The 24,993-nt window shown below is 47.2% G+C and overlaps 4 protein-coding genes across 4 annotated transcripts; 1 reads left to right on the forward strand and 3 right to left on the reverse strand.

Annotated features, from left to right (window-relative positions):
• Nucleotides 1-11,981: 11,981 nt before the first annotated feature.
• On the reverse strand, nucleotides 11,982-12,494 carry N7506_001816 (uncharacterized protein; the record flags this gene model as incomplete). Its single annotated transcript, XM_056951112.1, has 1 exon — nucleotides 11,982-12,494. One exon carries the CDS (start codon nucleotides 12,492-12,494, stop codon nucleotides 11,982-11,984), a length of 513 nt encoding a protein of 170 aa, XP_056817027.1.
• A 206-nt stretch (nucleotides 12,495-12,700) lies between these two features.
• On the reverse strand, nucleotides 12,701-13,291 carry N7506_001817 (uncharacterized protein; the record flags this gene model as incomplete). Its single annotated transcript, XM_056951113.1, has 1 exon — nucleotides 12,701-13,291. The coding sequence occupies one exon, from the start codon at nucleotides 13,289-13,291 to the stop codon at nucleotides 12,701-12,703; it is 591 nt and encodes a 196-aa protein (XP_056817028.1).
• A 978-nt stretch (nucleotides 13,292-14,269) lies between these two features.
• Nucleotides 14,270-14,965, reverse strand: N7506_001818 (uncharacterized protein; the record flags this gene model as incomplete). The annotated part of the gene is made up of 2 exons (XM_056951114.1): nucleotides 14,270-14,495; nucleotides 14,559-14,965. The coding sequence occupies 2 exons, from the start codon at nucleotides 14,963-14,965 to the stop codon at nucleotides 14,270-14,272; spliced, it is 633 nt and encodes a 210-aa protein (XP_056817029.1).
• A 406-nt stretch (nucleotides 14,966-15,371) lies between these two features.
• Nucleotides 15,372-18,490, forward strand: N7506_001819 (patatin-like phospholipase family protein; the record flags this gene model as incomplete). The annotated part of the gene is made up of 5 exons (XM_056951115.1): nucleotides 15,372-16,371; nucleotides 16,433-16,960; nucleotides 17,024-17,429; nucleotides 17,502-17,528; nucleotides 17,575-18,490. The coding sequence occupies 5 exons, from the start codon at nucleotides 15,372-15,374 to the stop codon at nucleotides 18,488-18,490; spliced, it is 2,877 nt and encodes a 958-aa protein (XP_056817030.1).
• Nucleotides 18,491-24,993: the final 6,503 nt, after the last annotated feature.

The following is a 24,993-nucleotide window of genomic DNA, read 5'->3' on the forward strand; positions in this document are numbered from 1 at the left end:
GGACCATCCAGCAACGTAGCCTGCCATTTGGGACTCGATTACCTGTGAATTAACTTAAGAATCTTGAGAGTCCTCGGACAAACGATGCACGCAAGAAAACTGAATTCTTCTTCACGAATCTCGCAGGGCGGAAAAATTCGACAGACCTCGGATTGCGTTACCTATTAGATAGAGACCATGGCTAAGTCACACTCAATTACTTTCCGGACGATCATGACCCACACGAGCTGTGGGCCCTGGGCGAACCATATTCAGCGGCCACGGAATATTCCCCGCGTTTGCTTTTGGGCGGAGCGAAAGTCTAATCAAAAGACCAATCAACGCTTATCTCTATCTTTTACCATTTCATGAGACCGTGATGGTACCGGTGGGATTGTTATTATCTACCTCTATGCGTGGTGATCATACAAAATCGGCTATGCAATTCGCCACAACAAGCAGAACGGCCCCAACCCCCAACCCCTTAATTTTTCACACGAGCGATGCATACTGGTTGGTTGAGTCTGGCGCTTGCTGGGTAGCAACAGGATAATCACTCGATACGGAGAACCCGGGAAGGGCATCGTGACCCAAAGACGCCAGCGGACTGTTCCCGTGGAATATTCCAGAGCCCGGCAAGTAGGATGCCACTCTATAGTTGTGAAGGGATTCGATCGTGTTCCAGAACCGAGTGGTTGCCGATGTCAGCTCGCCGTGCGCCTGGTGCAGGACCGGCTGAATATCGTGCCATGAAATCTGGTCCTGCATAGTAGCGTTCACTGACTCCTGCTGCTCCTGAATCTGGCAGAGCTCTTGTTCAAGCCTCCGTTTTTCAACTAAGGCTTTGTCTTTTGCTGTGATTGCCTGTTGTAGTTTCGAAGTCTCCTGGACCTTTTCATCATGCAGACGCTGCATGGACTGGGAATGATGGGCTCTTTCATCGGCTATCGCCCCAAGAGCGAGGTCAAACTCTTCTTGAATCTGATCCATCATATGCAGACATTCCCGATGGGTTGCTTGGTCCTCTTTCGCCCTGGTACTTTTCCTCACAGAATGTCCCTGGAAACTACGGTCAGCCAATAGCACACTGCATAAGGAAGATCATATGATGATCTAGAGTACGGCAAGATACAAATAAGCGAGGGTAAGTGAGAGAGTGACATACAATTCCTTTGCGTACATTCGCTACCGAGCTCAGAAGGCTACGGTCCGCCTTGGACGTAGAGCCCGTCGACCGAACAGAATAGGGCGAACCAGCACGCGACCTGCCAGTACGGGACTTTGCTTTGGCAGCAATGCGCTCTGCACTTCGAGAGGGCTTAGGGTCATTTGCCATGTTGATTTCTTCTGCTTGAGGGTGATTGTTGATTCAAGTAAGTCACAGGCTGAAGAAGACGACTGAGTGAAGTAGGCCCCTGAGGTGCAACGGCTTTAAAGGTCTAGGTGGAGACCAAAGTAAAGACACGAAACGAGGTGAGGGCGCTTTTAGTCTTGCCAAGATTTTGTTTGCTAGCATCCGGATCATTAGCAGAGATGATCAAGTAACCATTCTGGACACCGGAACCCATTCGATGCTAGCTGAAACAAGAAAAAAAAAAAATGAAACTAAATTAAAGGAGAGAAGAGGACAGGAGTACAAAAGAAGAAAAAGAAACTTGCCACTCCATTGTGGAGGAAGTGATCGGCCGGTCCGCGCTACATCCATCCAATCAGTGTTGTTTCAATACCGGCTGGATTTGAAGACTCAGGGTCACTTTTAGACGAGAAGAGTACTCTTTGCCCTTATTATAGTTCACTTGATGTCTCTTGCACAGATATACATTCACGGTGTGATCCTCCCCCGTCACGTCTCTCATTGATGCACGCTGTTATATCAGAGGCAACATCTAACCTCTAAGCCGTTCTACGACAATAGAACCAAATTATGGTTCCCAGGACAACCATATGAGCAATTTTAGCTACCAAGGCTCATGATCTGGTCCCTCGTCCATTGCCACCTTCGCGAGATTGCAACGCTACTATCGCACTTCTGATGAGACCCTGGATACATAAAACACCAGTTGAACCAATCAAGAAACGCGCGTAAACATGGATCGACGCTGAGAATCTTCTCCTATTAATGACCCTTGGGACATTAGATCAAGGAGGTTCTATTTCTGGAATCGAAAAAAAGTGGCAGAACTTGGAATGCTCCAGGCAGGATCCAAAACCTTGAACTTAATGGACCGTTATCAACAAGTGGAAAGTTTTCGTTGCTAAGGATGTACGATTTAAACAGGTGAGATATTCGGAACATCACGCAATCTTCCCAGAGCAAAATGGCTAGCTAGAAAAATTGTGTGGTCATGGTTCCCCAGAAGCCTTTGGCCATTTGTCGCCAGTCTGGTAATACTAGCAGACAGCTTATATGAACTCAAGCTTTTATTTGAGGGAGCAGGGAATATGGTACAAACATCTTCCATTGCTGTAGAAAAATTCGAGAGTAATTGGCCGTTGGAATTGACAGAAGGCGACGATGTGGATCCGAACTTATACAGTTCGGAAGCCTTATTGTTTCCAGCATCCTTCTCATCATTGCCAATATTCGGAATCGCGCGACCAATAAGCTTCATAAACAATATTTTAGTCGTTTTATAAAATACTACCTTCAACAGTTTGTGATGATGATACATGTGATTCCTTTTCTCCAGTAAAATAGCTTGAAATGTACTGGCAGCCGTATTCAGGATAGATCTAGAAGCAAGGAGCAGAAGACAGGAGATAACCTTTCTGACTGGGTCGAAACTTAAATCCTAATTTCCATGAATCATTGCAGTCTTCCTTTGAGTGTGCGGTTCCGTGATTCATAAAGCGAGAATTTATCATGATAGTTTGACGTTCGGCCGCCGCTGACCGTGGAACGCAGGGCGAGATCCACGGTCGCTGTGATAGTAACCTTTAGTACGAATCGGATGGAAAGAGGCCTTGATTCCAGCTGCGCAACAGCCTGCCCTTTTCATTTTGGCTAGAACAGAACAAGTCCCAACAAAAAGATTGGGCGAGGAGCGAGGATCAATCATATGCGTCGCAACCCTACAGCATAGGCAACTCTGTTGTTGACCGACCCACGCAGTTCAGCCCACTCGGGCTCTACAATTCTAGTTGATAACAGTTCTAAGAACTTCAGGGCCTTCCAGAATCACTGGCTATTATGTCAAGATTTCCTGCACGAGCACGCACCCCTTAGTTCCATGAGTAACCTATAAAACCTATTGCTGCTCCCACCCATCAACTTTAATAGAGAAAATTCATTGGACTCGTTTCAAGTCCTTCCAGATCATGGATACGGTCATAGTCAGCCTCCCCCCAAAAGTGGGGGCCATTCTTATGGAGAACGTCTCAATCATTCAGATCGTGGCCATGTTCTCGATTGGCGCATACAATGCTCTGGAAACAGCAATTGTCGCATTCGATAACTTCAAACATTACCGGAGCCTGTATTTCTGGAGTATACAGATTGCATCCTGGGGGATTCTCGTGCACGCCATTCCTGCCATGGCTCGCTTCGTTTCTCAAGCATCCAATCTCGCGACGTCGATCCCCTTCATGATCGGATGGTACGCGATGGTCACCGGCCAAGCCGTCGTACTGTACTCGCGTCTGCACCTCCTCGTCTCCGATATGAGGAATATGCGTTGGGTTCTATGGATGATCATTATCAACGCCTGCCTTCTACATATTCCTATGACCGTATTTTTCTTCGGTGTTAACAACGGTGATAAACGTTTCGCTCGCCCTGCGGCGGTATTCGACCGAATCCAATTGACGGGCTTCTGCATACAAGATCTCGTCATCAGTGGTATCTACATTTACGAAGCGGTTGGTGCTTTCAAGTTGATGAGTACAATCCGCGGTCGCAACAGCCGCAGCGCAATCATCCATCTGTTTTGGATCAACATCCTTGTCGTCCTCCTGGATATCCTTCTGCTTCTAGCAGAGTTCAAGCTGCACTATATTCAGGTCAGCCTCAAGACTGTGGTGTACAGCATCAAGTTGAAGTTGGAGTTTTCTGTGCTCAACCGTCTTAGCTTGGCAGTTCTCCCCTGCACCTGCAAGCGTGGCTACACGGAGCGGGGCCAGTCAAGTGATCAGAATATCTTTAATAGACGCCTTCCACAGCCAACTGTGGGACCAGAGATGGAAGTGCAACCTGCAGTTGCCCCAGGAGAGATATCACGACATTGTTTGCTACCAGGCTGCCTCTATGGGCATCAGGCAGCGCCACGGGAATTGTCCAGCGAGAGTATCATATCCCCTGGAGACATTGCATACTCAGGAACCCTCCCCCACAGCCACCCAAGCACCCATCCAACTGGATCATCGGAATCTCTACCGGCACTGGAACTGAGTCTATCTGAATTTTCACCAAAGCTCGATGTCTGAGCGTTCTGGCGAAGATAAAGGCTGGGTGTTGCTGGGCTTATGGACTGAGCAGCGGAGGTGCGGGTGGTGGTGGTGGTGGTAGTGGTAGACACATGACCAGGTATAGCCATGCTAGCTAGCTAGCAACAGCTCGGACGTGGCGTTTGATTTGAAGTCTTTTCTGACTGAAAGACTGGTAAATCTTTTCAGAGGCAATGCGAATTGCGCACGCCATGTGATTGTGGTCGGTATCGATACTATATGTCGGAGCAATAGGTCATTGAGATATTCGAAGAACGAGATTAAAAAAAAGGCAATACACAAGACTGCAAGATAGAAGTAACATACGAAACAAAAACTGTACTATTTACACCCAAGCTTACCGTCAAACAATGTTGGGAATTGTCCTGTCTGGTTCAGCCCGCCGGATGTAGCCTGGTCGAGCCTCCAGGCTACGGCCCTGAATTCGTGTCTACTACATGCGTCCGAGAAGATGCATATGGGTACCGGAGAGGCTCTAAATTAGAGAAAGACAGTTTTTATTAGATTATTCAAGAGCGATTGCCAAATTCTGTGGAGTACCATTGATTCCTACAATGTTTTCCTTGTCAGACAGCGAATTTATTGCATTTCCATTTGGTCGACATGAGGTTGATCCTGTCCATAGATATATAACGGGAAAATAGCTTTGGCAGCCATCAAGATTGCAAGCTGATCGACTGGACGCTTCGGGAGGCGCCTTATACCAAGAATTACCAAGAGCGACACTTGTTGACAACGCGGTAGTTTCACGACTTCGTCTATGGGCTGTCTGGAGATGTATGGATTGGCGTAGGATAATAAGACATCTTGGAATCGAATTAGTATCTGCATAGCAACGAAATGGATAACAAAGAGAAACTTACTAGTTGGTTTTGGGAAAGAGGCCAATCTTTTGTGTTCGATGTCAATATGAAAATCTTGCCAGATTTCTTCATGCGAAGAACAATATGTATGTCGGCACCGCATTCTGAGCTATACTCAGACGCTTTTTTGAAAAGTGTCCTTCGTCTCCTGCGCGCCTTTTGATTGACTGCGTCTGCTAGGTTGGTTTCTGATTTTGGCGGAACAACCATTTTGTCGCCTGTGGCTAGGTATTCCAGCAGATATGAAATGAAAAGATCAGATCCAAAAACAATCAAACAGTCGATCAAAACTCGAAATTGGCAGTAGCGACTCGATAGATAAATGGTGCACTTATGGGAAAGGGGGACTCAAGGGCAGTAGGGCAGTAGCGTTCGCAGTGTAAGCGAAAACCAGGGCATGAACGTATTGTTGAACTGGTCTCAGATCCTATAAGGACTGGTGAGTTATCGCGACTCACTTGAATGAGGGCCTCCACTTCACTGTAGGCAATGCGATAACTCTTTTAGTACTGTACAGTTGGCTCACCGCTTCCTTTCAATGAATACAACCACATGTGCTTGAAAACCAAGTTTTCGACATTATTGGCGGCAGCACATCTTGAGGCGAAAGACTAGCAGAACTAGGTCATAATGTGACTTTCTGGTGGACTCAAATATCCGCGTTGGCCTCGGCAGTTCCAGCGTTCTTTCAGTTCATGTACGCTTTGGATGTATATAAAGCTGTAGCCAATCCTACTATAGCCATCAGCTACCTGAAATCGAGACTTCCCTTCATTGCAGAAAACCATCTCGCCTCCTGCTATGATATTTGTGAAATGGCACCTGCTGTTGCAGGCATTTGTATTTTCGCCGGTCTATGGCCACTTGAAATTGATTTCACCCCAGCCCTACAGACCTATTGAAAAAGAACTCGATAACTCGCCACTGGCTGCAGATGGTAGTGATTTTCCTTGCAAGCTACAACCAGGCGCCTTTCAAGCCCCGACAGAAGAATCGACTTATTGGACTGGGCACAATAACACCATCAAGCTTCTGGGTAGCGCCACCCATGGTGGAGGGTCTTGCCAGGTGAGTCTCACAACTGATCGTGAGCCGACAAAGAGATCGGAATGGAAAGTCATCAAGTCCTACGAAGGAGGATGCCCCGCAAGTGTACCCGGCCATCTTCCTGGTGATGCCACGTCGGACCATTCCCTCCAACTCCACTTCGCGATCCCCGAGGGAATTGAGCCCGGGAGATATACCTTGGCCTGGACGTGGTTTAACCGTATCGGCAATCGTGAGATGTACATGAACTGCGCACCCATCACTGTGGCCAATAACTCACCCTCGAATTCGTCCGACGACACGCCCAAACAATCGCCTGCTTTTCCTCCCATGTTCGTCGCCAATATCAACGGTTGCATAACCAGAGAGAATGTAGACATCCGATTCCCTTGGCCTGGAAGTATTGTTGAATATAATGGCGACCGCAACAATCGCCCGCAAGAGAGCGAACCGGTATGCAGCGGGAATCCTACATTCAGTTCAATTCCAATCACCGATCCTGCCGACACCGGCGCGGCAGATTCCATGACTGAAAATTCCCACTCGACGTCTTGTTCGTGTGGCTGCCAGGGCAGTGAGTCTCATAACTAACTGAACGATGGAGTCTTGCAGCTTTGAGCTATATAGACTGAAGAATTCCAATCATCTAGCTCGATCAAGATCGCCTGCAAAGCACAATATTCACATGAGTAGCTACCATCGTCAGAATCCAAGTCTACGTATATTCTATAATATGCCTTTCGATATCCAAAGTCACTCTCAATTTGGTCTCAGAATTCTTGTTCTTGCAACGCGTTGTGCCAAACAATGATAGCATTTTGCTCGAATGGTAGGGTCAAACTGATTAATAAAATGTAGATATCCCACTCCTCATGTTACACAAAATGCTACCCAAATAGGCGACAGATAAACGGCGACAGCTAAACGCCTATAGAATAATAGCGGTTGGGCATATAAGCAATGATTGATTTGAAAAACGGGCCAGACCATACGCGAGCATCTGTGGACTAGTACAGGAGCTATTTCGAGCCTAGGACAAGGCTTTCGCTTCAAAACGCGATTGTTAACTGCCACCTGCGGTACCGTGATTTGTCTATATAATCCCCCTCCTACCTTCCTTATGTACCACACACATAGTATCCGCGCAGCAAAGAAGAAAGACAGAATCGCGAGGGTTTTCTGGATAGGCCTTCAAGCAAAGAACCACACCAACACCAATGAGTTCATCGCTCAGCAACGAGCATAGTAAGATTTGATACCGTGATGCGCAGTCTTGTTGGCTACACTGACCAACAACTTCAACTCCCCTTCGCACGTTGCTCGGGTAAAAATGGTATTCTGTCACATTAGCTGAGAATCTGGCGAGACGGAAGGATGAACTGACCTGCAAGAGTTCGTCAACGGATATACTTTCCAGCTGGCAAGGCAAATTTTTGATCTCGGGTTCCCATTCGTAGGTAGGATTCCTCAGCATCAATTTGGTGACAACATCAGCTAGAGCGCATAATTTCATTGTTGCAGGATTCATTTCTGATTCATGAATCTGGCAGCTATTCTCGACGCCCGCTAGGGAAATTTAGCCTTCGTAAACTCCTCTCATATAAGCGGACGACTTACTGATCTTGACTTCACCAGACTGTGTAAGCAAGATTGTTTCCGGGCCCAGGGTAGCGAGTGCTCTTCCTAGTCCGCGCAGATATTGTATTCCTTCCAATACCTATTCTGAGTTAGCTGCATCTGCATCTGCAAGATTCTTGTGTTTGACTCACCGGTTTGACAATTCCAAGCAGTTCATCGTTGGTAATTGAGCAGCTGCAGGCTAAAATGTGGCTGACTGACACTTCCGTTGGCTCCCAGACCAACGTGTAGGATGCATCCTGATGGTAACTCTCGATTAGCCTCAAGAAACTTGGATGAGAGATTTGTTCCATCAGTTCTGGGAAACCCGTAGCGGGCGAGAACGGTTGTTTAAGTTCTTGGATATGCACCAACTCTCCTTTCATCTTCTTGTGTCGGGCAAAGATCAGAGACCGATCTTGCGATGATGCAGCAACAGGTTCGAAAGTATCCCATGGGTTCTGGTACAGCTGTGGAATCTTTCGCTTTGGGCGATCCGGGAGTGATTTCTTCGAACTGAGGGCGATTGCGGCGGCAGTCATCTTCTGACTCGGCGAGGGTTGAATATCCGGAGAAGCAATTAGTTTTGAACTCGGGTGCTCCTGGAAGAAAGCAGATTGATCAACCCACACAGTCGGAGGCCGACTAGGGCTGACCTGATTGTCCTTCATCTTTGTGTGAGGTTTTGGCGACTTATGGAAAAGGGCAGTGGGAATTACACTGGGTTTTATATCGCCAAACCTTGATTTCTACATGCCCCTTTAGCCCTCATCGCGATGGTACTTGGCCACGATATCATATTACTATGTCACTGCAACTGAAAAGTGATATACCGCACATTAGCAGGCTATGGTGAACTCTTGATGATCTATATCCATCACAGTCGGTTGACGTTTCAACGTTTTCGCTTGGCAGCTTGCTGTGCATCAGAAAACAGCTCTTGAATGCTATTTTTTCGGACCTCACCAGCCCTCACTCTATTGTGGTGCTCGAACTATCGCACGAATTGCTCTCAGATGAAGGATTATGCTCTTTGTCAAAGTCTGTTTGGACCAAGGCGAACCCAGTAGGATTGGCATTATTCTTGGTCATGTGTAATACAAGCTGCAAATAAGCCCAAATTGTATCATACCGAGGGACAGAAGAACTCCAAGCGCTGAACCGAACGGCGTTGGTAAACTCGCGTGTATATTGAATTATGTCACTAGGTGCAACAACGATTCTATTAACTGCCCTGTATATCCTAGGAGCAATAAGAATAGGGGTCTTCTAGCTTGCTAACAATCCTCCCCCTTTCACAGGCATGCTATTGGAAAAGAATAGCACCACTGCGTGAGATACTTTTTTCACGTATAACTTTATCTGCATTCTTTACCGTTTCGCAGGCTATTATAGTATGGACATAAAGGGGTCTAATGCGAAGGCAGCGAGAGTAGTTGTGGTAAATTTTGAAAAATAACGACACAGCCTCCTCGATTCCTAGGATTACTTGTGGGGTCAATTCATGTAGTGCAGGGAGTGTTATGGGCTATGCCCCGTACAGCAAATTCTGCAAATTTTGACATAAATAGTACTCCTCTTCTCCGTTTGAGCCGATAGATCTCACGTCTCCAGCATCAATCCAAGCTCTCCAAGATGACATCTGAGCCTTTCCCTCGAGCACTGTGAGTTTATCTGATAACACCTGATCCCAGCTAACACTTGACAGATCGATTGAAGACTTGCTGTTGCCCCCAGAAGATGCCGGAAGGCAGCAAACGACCGCTGCGCCACCACAATCTACAGAAGCAGCCATTGTGACCCGCAGCGTCGATCTCGAAGAGGAGAAGCCAGCTACCTCCGCCAGTGTGAAGGGGATTCCTTTCAGATGGGAAAACTCCGGTTCACGCGCCGCAGCAAATAGACGGAAGCACCAGGCCCTGGCATCACAAAGGCGTCGCAATCGAGCCAAAGAGAACCTTAGCTTGATGGCGGATGTCGATGCGTACTCGCGTGAGGCTGGCAAGCTGTCGTACCTGGTGATGCAGCAAAGAGCTCAATTGCTCGTCCTGAATGGATTCAAAGAGCTAGTGTTGGCCAAGAAGACAGATCGTGCCATTGAAGTTCTCGGTCGTCATCCACAGGTAGTTTTTGCTTACGTCTTTAAAGCTACAGGTCTGCTAACCATTTCCCTAGCCACCAATGTTAGCTTCTAATATGTACGGATTCATCGCACAGTTTGTCAGATACTCTGGCAGTTACCTTGCATCAATAACGTGGAGTGACCCTTGCATGGATTTTGAGGTACAATACAAGGACGGAACAGCAGGGCAGGTGCGATGGCGGGTAATGATGCCATTAAAGCTACAGGGCACGCCTACTCTGGACGTCCAGGAGGAAATGAAAAAAGCCGACCTTGCTCAGAGTTTGTTGCCTATGGCAGAGTGGAGGTTTTTCGAAAGTCTGAATATCACCAAGGCAAATTCTTTGCTCTTGGTTTTCGAATAAGATAAAAATACGTTTGGACGTTCAAATGGACTCTGGCTTTTCCTATAGCGTTGCACGTTTTTTCCATAGGCACTCTGATTCAGTTGATAAAGCATGTCATCTTTCGCATCAAATATCGCAATGATCTTCACCGGTATGATCCTTTCCTGCAGACTGATGAATCACAGACTTTGAGAAGTGATCATCGCGGTAAGAAAAACCAAATAATAAAAGCCCAGTCCACGAACTGTCACTAAAGATGGCGCATTTCCTGACGCTTCAGCAGCTCTCGTAGGCTTTAGCTGTGTAGCAGCAGGGAGGTCGGACACTGTCATGGCCTCCACAGTGCTAGCCGTTGGCAGAGTGAATGTTGGGATGATCAAGGTCAATTGCACGAGGGCATTGTTCCAAGCTATCTTTCCTGTTGTGTTCGTGGTTTGAGTGGTCGCCATTTGTTTCTGATCCAAATCTTGGTGGTAGGGTCGCTCTCAGAGTCGCCTGCAAAATTTCAATGTTAGAACTTGTCAATCTTTCAAAATAGCACTGCAATGCGCATGAACCAATGTACTTACTCAGCTTGTGTATGTGACGTTAGCCGAAAAGTATGTAGCGTCCGATGAATCTAATTCTGCCTCCCAATGACACACGTACACCTCTCCCAACTAGACATTATCTCAACTGTCAAACCCTATGTACTATGCTGTGCACTATCTCTCGAAGCTGGTCACATCTTCACCATCTTCACCATCTTCACCATCTTCACCATCTTCACCATCTTCACCATCTTCACCATCTTCACCATCTTCACCATCTTCACCATCTTCACCATCTTCACCATCTTCACCATCTTCACCATCTTCACCATCTTCACCATCTTCACCATCTTCACCATCTTCACCATCTTCAACATCATTCCAATGTCCTCGTACCGGCTCTTACTTTCTTAGTGATTGTTATCGTACTATTTGCTCTATTTCGTTGTGTCTCAAAGCCCATTACGTTGGAGAATCGAGTTGGTCACTCCTCGAGTACAATCACGCCAAATTTCCTGATATGATTAACTGATTCATATCACCCGTGAAAGCTTACTACATCCAGTTAGCCATGCTTCTAATCCATTCCTCACATGTTGATACGTAAGTAATACGTGAAGTTCCTCACCGAGTAGTAGTATGGATTTACTGCAAATAGAACATCAAGGATGAAATGATTCGGGACATTTTGGAGACGAGATACGCCAAATCACTTCTTTCTGTGTTATCTATGTGGAAGCTGGAGAACACATGAGAAAAAGCAAGATAAAAAATTCCCTTCAATTTAAAATAAAATAAAGCTATCTATCGGTCTATATATCGATCTAAGTATCAATTTATCGGACTGGTAAATCAAAACGCCCAATTCAAAGTGAAGAATCTAGAGGAAATCAAGGCATCAATGGGCGGCGACGGCTACTCCTGGTCGTTGGCCAATTGGAGTACTAACCGAGCCTTGGGGTTGCATATTCTAGGCGATTGTGTCCCGGTACAGGTCATACATGGCTTTCGCCACCGTAAGGCGAGTTTCTCTCTAGATATCGTCTAGATCATGCCATCGCTCGTCTTTATCCCTTTCTGCAATGAATTTCGCTTCTGTACGTATGGCTCTTTGGCCAATTGCGAGGTTGGACTTGTTCTGCACGGCGTTGGTGTTCGACTTCAAAGCAGCGCCGGAGAAAACTGGATTGTGAGGTGCCTCATCTCCATCAAGGTTGATTGGGTTGGTTGACGACCCCTGTCTTGGACGCAATTGTGCAGTGGAGGAAAGGGGAATTTCATATCGGCCCGCATATACGAATTGAGTTGCAGGTGAACTGAGACGTCGTGTTTGCTCTCGCGGAAGTGATTGCCTCGCTGCTGACCCCAATGGGCAAGGGGTGGGAGACCGATCTTCAGAGCCTCTTCCAGTGTTACTCTGGAGCACACGCTGATAGCGTTCTTCTTGTTTGTCCCAGACCTCTTTGATCTTTGCATCTGCAGCGCGCTTGCCATTGCAGAAGCGAATGAAATCGGATCTCAGAATCCAGGAGCAAGAATTTTGCATTTTGTCGGTATCTTCTGACTTCAGGTCCTTCCATTTAATCTTCAACCAAGTACAGGGATCAGACTTGTATTTTTTATTCGGATTTTTCTTTTCTTCCGAGGCAATCCCGTTGATCCCGACGACATTGTTCTTGGTATACCGTCAGCCTTTGCTTCCTGGGCTAACTTTGATCTGAGAGATCCGCAGAGACGATTCGGAAATGCTGTTCATGGAGGCATTGGTATATCCATGTCTGTATTTGAACTGTATCTGGCTCCATTGCGAGGCCCGTACTGGAGAATGACAAAGGCTGATCCTCGCAGGGTTCCCCAGCCATCTATCAGAGCGTCGCCTTCCTCCTCATCATTGGAGGGATGAAGGGTGGCTAGAAGCTCTGGCTCTTCGGGCTCGGTGGTACCTCGGGCACTGGGAGACAAATAATCTTGATTCTGTAGATGAGTGGCTGCAGGAGGGCGTTCATGACCACTCGAGCGTGACCCGGCCCTTGTCTGGTCTACCGAGCCAGCATCAAGCATCGGGGTGTCGTCTCTCTCGATAGAATTCATGACTGAGCTGTTCAATGGCGGCGAAGAGTTGGCTTGGCCAATCGGGTCACTGTCGCTAAGCTGACCACCGTGTGCGTCTGACGAGTTGTGTGTTGGGTGGCGCCTTTGCGAAATAGACGCTTGTGCAGCTGCACTTTGGATCATTTGCGAAGAGATCAAATTATCGTTTGCTAGTTGCTCCATTTCAGGGAGGTGAGATTTATTGGCCTTGGGGGTAGAGTTTATAGTAACTCCACCATTATTTGGTGCCATATTGAATGGCCAACCGCGATGTTCTCTGCGAACAGCAAAAGGTTCAAGCGGTCGATAGCGGGTATTTATGCATTTCAAGACATCAAGTGGTGCCTTAGTTAAAACGCGTGACCGGATTATTTGACACTGAATTTTAAAGAAATGCGTACACCTCAAGTTTATATGATTTTGCTCAACTTTCAATCAGAGCAACTGAGCATCAACTTGGCTACACTCTAGCTCCTTGAAATTTGCCTCAGAATAAAGAGACAAGGGAATACGTGGGAATATAAACTCCATAAATTGCTGGCGAGTTCTGGGGCCTTGCCTTTGAGTATGATCACTTTTTTTGTCCGGAAACTTCATGTTGATCTTTACTTTGGGAGACATTTTTTCTCTCCAGCCAAATAACGAGTAAGGCCAGCTATTTCAGCGACCAACTTGTAAGCACTAGAGCAGCATCAATCCTCATAGAGATTTAATTGCGGCGACTTTCGCTAGGCTTTTTACCAATGCGTGCAGATGCGTTGACCTCCAAAATCATTCATTGGGTCAGTGTCAATTTGAGAAAGTTTGTGGAGGCAAAAAGTCAGTCTCAAGCTGCAAATTTGTCTTGTATGCAATACGGCTGCTACGTGGGATCAAAATGATACCTAGCGATTTGTTTCTTTTCTAGAATTTCCTGTGCAAGGATGGCGTTGAGAGTGGCCTTCCGTCGATCCTCGGTCCATTGGGTATTTAAAGTTACTATATTTATAAAGCATCCTTTGGCACATAATAACTAATCTTGCTAGCATTTGGGCTCGGGAAAGTACAGTTTACATGACAGAGGTGCGTGACCAAAATTGTATAGGGACCAGAACAGTAATATCGAAATCTACAGCTAAACAAAAAGCATGGATTGACATCTCGGCATGAAAACCAGCACAAATCCAACATCATTGTCAAATGATCAGTGGTACATGTGACCACAACCTTTCACAGTCTGAAATTTTCACATCACTTTGAGATCGCAGCTCGAAAACGCCTGATACACTCATCTTCTTTTATAATCTCCTCCAACTTGTAGAATTTGTAGATTGCCAGAAGTGCTGAACAGATAGAAAGTGTTGCTCCAGTTACAGCAGTTGTGACAATTGCCATTACCGACCAGTCTCCACCTTGAGACGTACATACGTTGATGACAGTGGTCAGCAGCCCGGCGGCAGCATTCAAGGATAGAGGCCTAGTTCGGTTTTAGTCTTGAGCCCGCGCTTTCCAAATCTGTCTCACAGCGTTGCTCACTTACACAAAGAGTTTATTGATCAGCCATAGGTAGTTTCCCCTGAGCTTTGGGAAGTGCATCAGCCACATGAGAGCGCCAATGCCACTCACAAGAAGGAGGCACGCAATTGCGAGTAATGGAGGGTTCTGGATGGTATGCAGCACGGTACGGCCTGCTTTGTTGACTTGCAAAGCCTTTTCGACCTGGTTTGAAGTTTGCAGTGAAGTGAACGTGCCGGGGATGACGAGATAACCGGCCAGCAGTGCCCAATTAGCCACACCGACCGTGATATTGAAGCTGATGTCCATTTCTGCCTCTTCCCTGAGCATTCTGACATAAGTGGTCTCAATCGGGTCGTCGATCTGGCTGGCTCTAGACAGCGCAGGCGTTACACTGTCGGCTGGGCGGAACGGAACAAGCGCAGACTTCATTGCAGGAAGGGCAATCCTTTCTGATCCCATTTTACCTGTCATACTTAGATGGTTGCCCACACAGTTAATATCAAGGGCTTTAGAATGCATTATATAGTCAGTAGTGCAAGATTGCTACCATTCTAATATAGAGGAAGCCGCAGCTTTGTTTCGCGGTGAGTCTGACAGAAAGTGGCATTGTTGCAAACTTGATTCAAACGACCGCAACTTGCAGATACTCACGAAGAATAAGCCTGGGCCTAAACATTTTCGCTTGAGATCAAATTCTGAGACGAGAAAATACCACGCCAGTCCCAAGTTGAGGGCCCAGCGACACTTTGAAGCGCATATTGTCAATTTCAGACGAGTCCCCGAATATAAAGCCTCCAGAAGACCTCTTTCTTCTTTAGATCTCCCACTCCATCTAATGGCTGCTTGGCTTGGTCTCGTCAGCGAGAATGAAGTATGGAATTTAGTGGATACCAACCGGTTGGAAGAACTTGTGCAGGAATTGCCCTATCCAAAATGGCAATATCCGTCCCTGCTCTACTTTACAGGAAATTCAAACTGCATGAAAGCTTTGCGAGCTCTGTTCCCCTACAACAACATCACACGCAAAGGCCCCGCAGGCTTGATTCGTCTTCATCTCAGCGCCAAGACCGCTCATACACAGAGCCCTATATTGTTTGCTGAAAGCAGTTTAAACCTGGAACACAGCATGGGCGACTCGAAATGGCTCAAGCATTCAACTACAAAGCATCGAAGCTTCTCCATAACGGGTACAGAAGGGCTGTTACCCCCTGCAAGGCTACAACAAGAAGTGAAGAGGGAACTTGTTTTACCATGGACCCAGGTCCTGTGTTTGTTCCTCGATTCCGCCGCTGACATTCAGGCCGCAAGAAACTTACTCCAACAACCGCGTCGACAGCTGACCATTGGCGACGAGGGTATTCCGGCTCCCACGCAGATAGTCATTGTCTTGACCAACGGCAAGCATACAACAAAAGCATTCACCCAAGAATACGCACAGCTTCAAAAGACGATCAAGACCGGGACAGTCACGATTCTCGATCTCAGTCCACGTAGCGGGCTTTCAGACAGCGTCGCTTTTGCGCCACTGGAAAGCTTGATCCTCAAGCAACTCGGTATAGTCCAGGCCGAGCAGCTATCAGCTTGTCGGCGGTTCTCAGCAGTTCACCTCAGTGCTTTCTGGAACACTCATGTACAAATTCACCAAAGGCTGCTCGATGCACCGCCATTTGATCTGTTGGAAAGGGCCCGAAGGGGCTATACGAAAAATGACACGATGGGCGATTGTCTTCGAGAGGTCAGCCACCATAGAAAATCCGTTAGCTGCTCAAGGGAGGACTTTGATGACCTTGTAGCTACGGCTTTCTTGATGGATGCCTACCCCCCTGGAATGCATGGTAAGTTCGATTTTCTGTTACTCGCACTTTCATATCTCGACGTCAAAGCTGAATTGCCCAGGTTTCTCGCCCATCTTGGTTTTCGCCGCAATTTATGAGAAACTATGTCTCAGTACCTGGGACGCAAAGTTCCAGGGCCATATTGCTGGCGTTTCATTCCGCTTCGTGCAAAGTTTCGGGCAGTTGAGCTCTGTGAGAACTTCAGCAGCCATTCGAAAGGAGACGCTGCATCGCTTGTATCGCCGGTGGGGTGGTCTTCGCTCCACTACCACTTGCTTGGTCTGTCTGTGTCGACCCCCGGAGCATATGCTCCCCTGCAAACATGCAGTATGTGACACCTGCGTCGTGATCTTCGGAACTCCAAGCTCACTTGGGGAGTATCATTTCGAGGTCGCTCAATGTCCTATCTGCGACGCGAGGTCCAACGTGACTGTCCGCCAACTACCTCCGACTAAGCATCCGGTGATTCTCAGTTTAGATGGCGGTGGAGTGCGCGGTCTGATTCAACTCGGCCTTCTGCGGGCTTTAGAAAGGCGCATTGGTGTTCCGATCGCGTCTCTGCCGGACCTGTGCACTGGAACTAGCGTAGGTACGTACGACCACTGTCCGAGTGACTATCATCGTTGATATACTAACAGAACTGCCGATTCAGGCGCATTATCCGCTATTGACATCATTCTCAGCCAATCTTCGGTCACTCAATGTTTCAATGCATTCCCCGGCTTTGCGCGAAAGATTTTTCGTCGTACCTCAAATAGCCCAGTTCCTCGCTGTATTCGGTGGTTGGCCTCGGCGTTCAACTTGACCACAGATGGTCTTTATGATTCCGATGGGCTGTCACAGATTTTCAAAGCAGCCGTTGGCCCATCTCGCCGCATGTTCGATGTTGCCATGAATAGCTCTGCGGGTTGCCGGGTCGCTATTGTGGCAAGCCGCACCTCCGATGGCAAAGCCTGTATCTTGGCCAATTACCGGGGAGCAAACCCGCGTTCCATGAATGCAGCCTATCTATTTTTGGCGCCACACGGCGATCGGGGGAATCCATTTTTATGGGAAGCGTAAGTCGACCGTCCGAGTGCAACCAATGTGAAAAGTAGTAGCGGATTTTGCTAACATTTGACTTTTGACAGGGCTATATGCAGTGTTGCAGCACCCTTGTGAGTTCAAACACTATGAGGCAGAATACAAGCTGACACTCTCCAGTTATTTCCAGACCAAGAATTTGCCAGGCCTTGGTCTCTTGCAGGACGGTGGGGTCCGGGCGAACAATCCGCTAGCCATTGCTTTGCGAGAATCGAACATCATCTGGCCCATGGCGAAAAGGCACGACCTTCTCCTATCTGTCGGAACAGGATTCTCCACGTCTAGCCCCAGCGATTCAACTGGCTTTCTTGATCGCATTTGGGAGGGTGCTCTTCCCCGGCTGTTTCGGGCCATGATGTCTTCTCCCTCTATGGATGGAAAGCAAGGGTTTTTGGAAGCTCTCAACTACCTTCCTCATTCGTCGACGCCCGATATCGTCCGTCTGGACCAGGCCATCGATGGTACACTGCCAGCATTAGACGATACGTGCTCGCTGGAAAAAATGTCAAATATGGACTTTGCAGTGCCAGCTGAGCTTGTGAGGAGCATTCTTGCGTCGGCCATGTTTTTCTTTGAGTTAGATGAGTCTCCCGTCCAGGGCAATGCTTCCTTTTATTGTCGGGGATCTGTTCTTTGTTCACGGCCAAACCCTTCCGAGATCCTGCAGCGAGTTCTTGTCGAGTTCCCCGGCGCCAGGTTTCGGTCTGGTCAGGACCACGATTTGGGAAGCATAGATCCAGTTGACATTTGCCAACTTTGTGGATATTTCAGAAAGCGCGTTGCTTTTCGGGTCACCAGCCTTGAGGAAAGGGTCTCAATTGAGATTGCCAATGATACCTTTCGCGAAAAGATTGGCGGCTTCCCCAAATCGGCGATAGAATTCCTCGATGAGCAGAAGGCTCACGCTCAGTTTGGACGTGCAGATCATCAAAGCTTAGATTGGCCGCCACGGAGAACTTGTTACTGCTATCGTGGGTCAAAGCGACTAGTCCATTTCTTGGAGCCTGCTGTTGGGCAGAAAAGACGGCGGCTGTGAGCTGTGCGGATTTGTCGTTCGGTGTTTAGGAAGATACTTAACAGTTAGAAGCTATTCGGTTCAGACTTTGATGAGAAAATCCAGTAGAGCGCCGGCAGCAAATAAGACGGGGCCCGTGCACTGTACTGTCTCTTTCCCGCCCCTTTCTGGTTTACCCTGGCAACAATAACTAGTGGGGAACAATCAAAACAGATTAATATTGTAAGTAGACAGTCTGAATTGAAACTCCAATATGTTGTCTCTATTCTTGGACCCTATACACACCTGTTGTGGTCGCCCCCGTTTGTGGGAGTCTAGATATTGCGAGTGGAGTGGTAAAGAAAAGGATTCACCGTGAAGGTCACTTGGTGGCAAAGAACCATGCGTCGTCTCCGATATACCACATATTAGAATGACGATTTAATTGGGACCAAGAAACAATGTTGGAATTATCAACAGGCTGGCTTGGCGCTTTACCAGTGCTGGCCTACGACTAAGAATTCGAGGTCCGCCAACGGTGGTGAGAGTGTGAGGAACGCCGTTGAGAAAATACCCAAGAGCACCAATCGACTGCGTTCGCCCATAAAACAGATCCTTCGTTCTTAAAAAGGCCTGTGAATCTCGTGCGCAACCTCATTTTCAGTGAGCTGAGACGTCAGTCTGTGATCGATATCCGATGAACCCTTTTCAAAATCAAGTTCGCGGTCGCTCTGGCGACGACACCTCAAGCATCTACAGTCGATCCACCGACACGGCCAGAGATTCTATCCCTATGACTACCATACCAACTACCCTACAAATCAAGCCATCTCTTCCTGAGATAAATCTACTGGACCACCAAATCTCTATGGCTCGTGGGTCTACCATGGCCTTGGAAACCACACGGCCGCGACTGAGGAAATCCAAGACACAACCCCAAATGTCGATTTTGGAGTTAAAGGCCGAACGAATGCAACAACATAGTCAGCAGGGGCTCGAGAACGATTTTTATTCCAAGTGTTTTGAGAGCTTCCACCAACTCATCAGTGCCACCATGGACGCAACCCAGAGTCTGGCTCTGCAGTATCACTTCAACCCCGCAAACAGCCCTTCCCGTGACCCGCGCCTGACTCGAGCTATCGTTTCATTAAGAGTGGCTCTTGATAAATCCCGGGCTGAGGAAACCAGTGCAGAGCAGAAGTGGAAGCAGCAGTGGAGGGTGTCTTCTGTTCGGCAGTCTTCACTTCGATGGCTTTGACACTTTGCCAGCTTTGTGTCTTTGACCCTGCCAAGAGCATTCAGGATAACCGGTTGAGCTGGATTCAAATTAAATGCCATTGGGTGACTTGAATACTAGACGAGGTCTGATCTGTGGCTTGAGGTCTTTCAGTAACAAATGAATAGCATATCAGAATCCGTGCTATGTATTTTCCACATTAGCCACAGCGGAGGGGGCGTGTATTTACCATGCGCTTCGCGTGGTAGGGATAAACCGACGAGCTTTAGGAGCTTTAGAACTCTGCGGGTAAGAACTGTTTCACTTTGGAGACAAAATCGTCTCCAATGCTCTGAAGTTCCGGAAGCAAGATTATCAACCGATACAGATGCTGGGACGGCATTCACATAAAGAAATCTTTAGGAGAGCTTTTTGCTTTAGCTGGGCTGTCAGCTGGTCGAACTCTGACAGCGCTGTCTTCACGAACTCTTGAATGCGACAAAGACTTTTGCTCTCTTTGAAGCCAGCGATGCATTTCGAAAATTGAACGGCCCCGCGAAGCATCTTAAGGAGAGTTTTCCGATCGTGTGGAATGCGGTGCACAGCTGCGTGGCGAATGCTGGTAATCACACGATGCCATCATGTCAACTCGGTCAGAGTCAACTGAAAACATTCGTCCTTGACTTTGTTTCGATGAGCTTTCAAGAATCGGAAGAACTTGTGTAACTCTAAAGCTTCTGGGCACGTCCATCCGGCCGCGAGAGAGTCCGACAGAAGCCATTGCCGAAGGAAGCGGAAGGCATGATTTTCGAGTTGACTTTGTATGACCTGCAGGATATGGTCTTGAGCGCGAAACGAAAAGTAGTCAGTCAACCGAAAATTCGGGCGATGAGCTTATGATTTCCATCACTCCTGTCCAATATCGTTAGCTAATACATATCCACTGCAGTTGTCAATACCTAGGTGTCTGACATACCCTCATTTAGCAAATCATTCTGGGCCATAGAGGTGATTGGAGCTGTGAATTTCAGCTCTTTGGTGTTGTCAAACAAGGTTGGAAGTCAGTGAAACGACATCGAGCCAGCGAGCTGACAAGATTTCCTACATATACACCGTTGTATGCATGTGAGGAATTTGTCGAATGAGCCAGTCGTGAAATTGAGGTGACTGTGTCAGTAGGTCGCATATCCTCATGTTTTTGGTGATAGCATCATATTGCTGCGGGCTCATCAATTTAAATTGTGACTTCACAGCGGTCGGTAGCTCTCTCATACCGGTAATACCATTTTATTTGTGTCTTTGGATTACCAAGGAGGGGCTGGATATATAACGGCGGATTTTTCTCTTCTTTGCTTTGCGGTGCTTTCGACTTTTTTGTATAAACAAGATGATTGCGCTGGGGATCTTCATCCTGAGCGTCCTGCTGGTCACGATTCCAGTGGTAGGGCCCTTGCTTCGTCCGAGTCGAGACATGCTAAAACTCCACTAGGCTTCCAGGCCCTTAAAGGCAATGATGTTCACATCAGAGCCGGAAGTAAGGGATGCTGTTCATATAGCATAGTATCGCGAGGACGTGCGCTGATGGTTCTTTTGCAACGCAGACACCTGTCCCACAACGCGCTCACAGCGTGAGACGAAACAACGATCTGTCTAGCGACCCCATCAGTGAGTGTTTGACCTTTTTAGAAACGGTTTGTCTGCTTATGCCGTGTTCCAGTTGTTCTCGATTCAAGCGCACAACACGGTCGACTCCACTGGCATCACCGGAGGCACGTTACTGGTAGATAGCGTCGGAGACGGATGCGGGACAAAGTTATTCCGCTGGTTTATTAGCCACTGGCACAACGTGACCCACAGTCGCACAAGCGACCTTCCCTTTTAAATTAGTGAAAACCATTCGATTTTATCCACTATCAAAAGTACAACAAGAACATAAATTTAGCTATTGAACACGTGTAGGGCATTAGAACATGAACTTTTTATTCACAGCTAATAATTTTTACCTACCGCCAAACTAAGGCATAGAGGGTGAAGTAGGCTGACCAACCGGTTTTGCCGGTACCCATGGTGAGCATATTCTTTGCTTTGATTCCTCATCGTCGAGAATCATATCATCTCCACCACCCTCTATTGTAGAATCTAGACTCTCGCAATGGGCCGGCCCATTATAGTGGGGCCCCATCAAAGCCCATTTCAATGCTGACAAATCAACCTGTGTAATCGCTGTAACACGAACTTCTACAAGTCGTACAAAGTTCAAATTTGAAACATGAATTTATAGTAGTAATACTAGTACATTTTCCAATTTTGAGTTGGATCCGACCGATAGAAGTCAAGATATCGCGAAAAATGTTGATATTCATGTTTTGATCTTGGATATATATATGAGGTCTATGCGTGAGTACTACCACTTTCTAGTGAACCTCTGTAATTTATAAAAATCCTAAATACACGCGTCTTTTCGCGACTTTAGACGTGATATAAAGATTTAATAGGAAACTAATTCTAAAATAGCAAATTAACTAAAAAGTACCTTAGTGATATGGTAGAAAAACGGCGGTAAAACGGAAGGTAATTGATAAATCCGAAAAAGAGGGTTCAACTTTGCTTGGCACCTGAATTCTCGGCATGTTTGTACTGTTTGGGGCCCATCAACCCATCATCGTGACTAAGCACCCACCAACGGTCGGTCCCCTCCTGTCAGTGAGCCAAACCTATTTCACAATCAAAGAGGGTAGTAAATTGTGTTGAATCACTCGTTTTTTGGTCTGTTTCTTGTTGGTGCTTGTTCGAGTATTAGTGCCTGCATCCCTCGGATCCGACAGATACTGTCTCTCTAACAATATACCACAGTCCACAGAGCATGTATGGGGTACACAGGAAACATAGCAAGGTTTGCTACTGTAGCAACCCAAAGATAGTGAATGTCATACAGAAATGATATATTGCTCCAGCGACTGCGATGAGATCTGCTACTTCTCGAATCCCACTGTGCACCAAAGTGAACTAAGTAGGCGCGAAAGGGTTCGATGATCACGAAAACATGCGACGACTTTTCTCCAAAAGCTGCGCTAGAGCTTCCCATCTGTTGTATTGAGGAACTGGAGCGCAGAGAACGGGGAGCTCTTTGTCGACTGGCTGAGCAGAGGCTATGGAGCTATAATAGCGAGGCGTTCGAACAACAGTAGACTTGGGGCGTGTTTTCTTTCACCAATCAGCGGCAAATCACCATTCCTTATGTCAACACCGTCTTACCATGTCTTCCCTGGAGGGTGGAGGGGTATCTGGGTGAGAGTGATATGTGAAAATCTGACCATCAGGCGATTCCATGATGAGCCAGCTCTTCATCCCATATAGAAGCCAAAATTCATTGTGGCGCCGTAATAGATTGTTGCGGCGCTTGCGGAGTTGCTCTCGCTTGACACGGCGCTTGCGGAGTTCCTCTCGCTCGACACGGCTTAAAGCAGGCGCCATCTGTCGATTAAGTTACTGTAGTCAAACAGCAGTTTGCCACGGCTGCATGCAGCATTTATGTATGTCGCAATGCCATGGAATGAGCATCGAAGCTGACTTCAACGATGCTCACCGCATCCGCGGATTTTCCCAACGATTCTCACCTCTTACAATTTGAATTGCGGGCTAGACTAATTGCGGGTGAGGGTATTCAAAAAATGCGGCTCGACGTTGATATGCAAGATGCAAGATTGACATTGTCTATCCCAGCATGGGACATAAAGCAACAATGTGAGTCTAAGTGCCTTGGATCTTACCTCAAATTCTAATCTTTGATACAAGGAATCATATGAGCCATTTGGCAAAGACCCAACATATCGGACTAGTCAGCTTATATCAGTATGAGACTAAGCGGAGAGATGCGCTGGCCTTCCATTGCTTGATTGTTTTCACATCAAGCACGTGAAGCAACTTGCAATGGAAAAAGGCAACTATCGCCCAGCTAACGTATGTATCGTACATGCCTCTATCCCGACTTCCCCTTGTTTCCTACGACATCTCGAGATCAACTGTCGCTTTTCTGGGCATATGGCTGACAACAAGGAACACGCAGCCGACATTTGCTTTGCGAAAGCCTACATCCAACCATGAAACTGGCTCTCAGATAAGCCAGGTATCACCTGAGGACAGTTCGAGACTTTACGAAATACCAGTCTCAAAACAGTCTTCCTCGCCGACCTTGCACCGACCGTTATATTGTGATCTTTTGCGATCAAAGCCCAACTCTCTAGTCAACAACCCTGCCGTTGCATCTGCAATAGAATTAGACCATAGTGGAAGAGTGACCGGGATAGATGTCTCAACTGGTACCACAAGAGGACAACAAATCAACACTGGCTTTGATGACCGCATCCTACCGAAAGCAGATTCAAAGAGCGACGCTACAAGCTTGCTTCAGGAAGTTGTTAGCAAAATTGCGCTTCTACCGGTTGACTTAGATCGTGTTCCTCAAGGCTTGACGAGTTCGGATAAATCGCATCCGGAATATTCATCGGAATCCTACGTGGCGCCTCTAGATTATCCTATGAGTCAGGAGCATACCAAAGATGCCATGGGCACAGAAACTGGCAACGGGAACCTCCCGCAGAAAGAGGCGAAAAGCAATTTTGGTACCGGGAGGGCTGTCATTGCTGGTCATATCAGTGAGACCACGAGACATTCTTCATCTGAGGTCACCACTTATGATTTCCCAACTTTGTCACAAACGTTGGCAGAAACAACCAGTTCTCAAAGTAGTTCGCAGATGACAGGACCCATATCAGCCACAAAAACCTCAAATCGTGAATGGCAAGACACGGCAAGATCAGGCAGTAACATATCGGTGGGGCTTTCAAAAAAGGGCGTGGCGCTTTTACTTAGTATTGTCCTCGGTGGCATTCTCGTTTTGATCGGTATTTTTACTATACATCGCTTTATCCTGCGTCGTTTGCATAAGCATACTGGAGGGTCGGCGACTTTTCGCTCGCAACCGGCTATGAGTTTCCCGGATGAAAAAGAAAGAATATTGCCTAGGACAGCTGAATTTTCGCATTTTTCAATTGACACTTAAATCAATATCTCATAAAGACTGGCGTTCGGTGAAGTTATCAACGTACATAATCAACAGTTCTTCTCAGAAAAGCTTGCCTCTCCAATCCGACTTTGGGATACGGAATCCAGACCGAGGACTCAATCTTGCCGAGAAAACTCTTGTTTCAAGCCCCGGCTACTTTCCAGTGGTCCAAGTGTGTCTGAGTATTGGATTTCAGCTGAATGAAAATGGAAGGAGTAAATATGGTGAAGGTCGTCATCGTCAACCCATTGTAAGCTCGGCCGT

The sequence above is a fragment of the Penicillium brevicompactum genome (genome assembly GCF_028827555.1).
Source record: "Penicillium brevicompactum strain IBT 35665 chromosome Unknown utg000001l_segment0_segment0, whole genome shotgun sequence".
NCBI classification, from domain to species: domain Eukaryota; kingdom Fungi; phylum Ascomycota; class Eurotiomycetes; order Eurotiales; family Aspergillaceae; genus Penicillium; species Penicillium brevicompactum.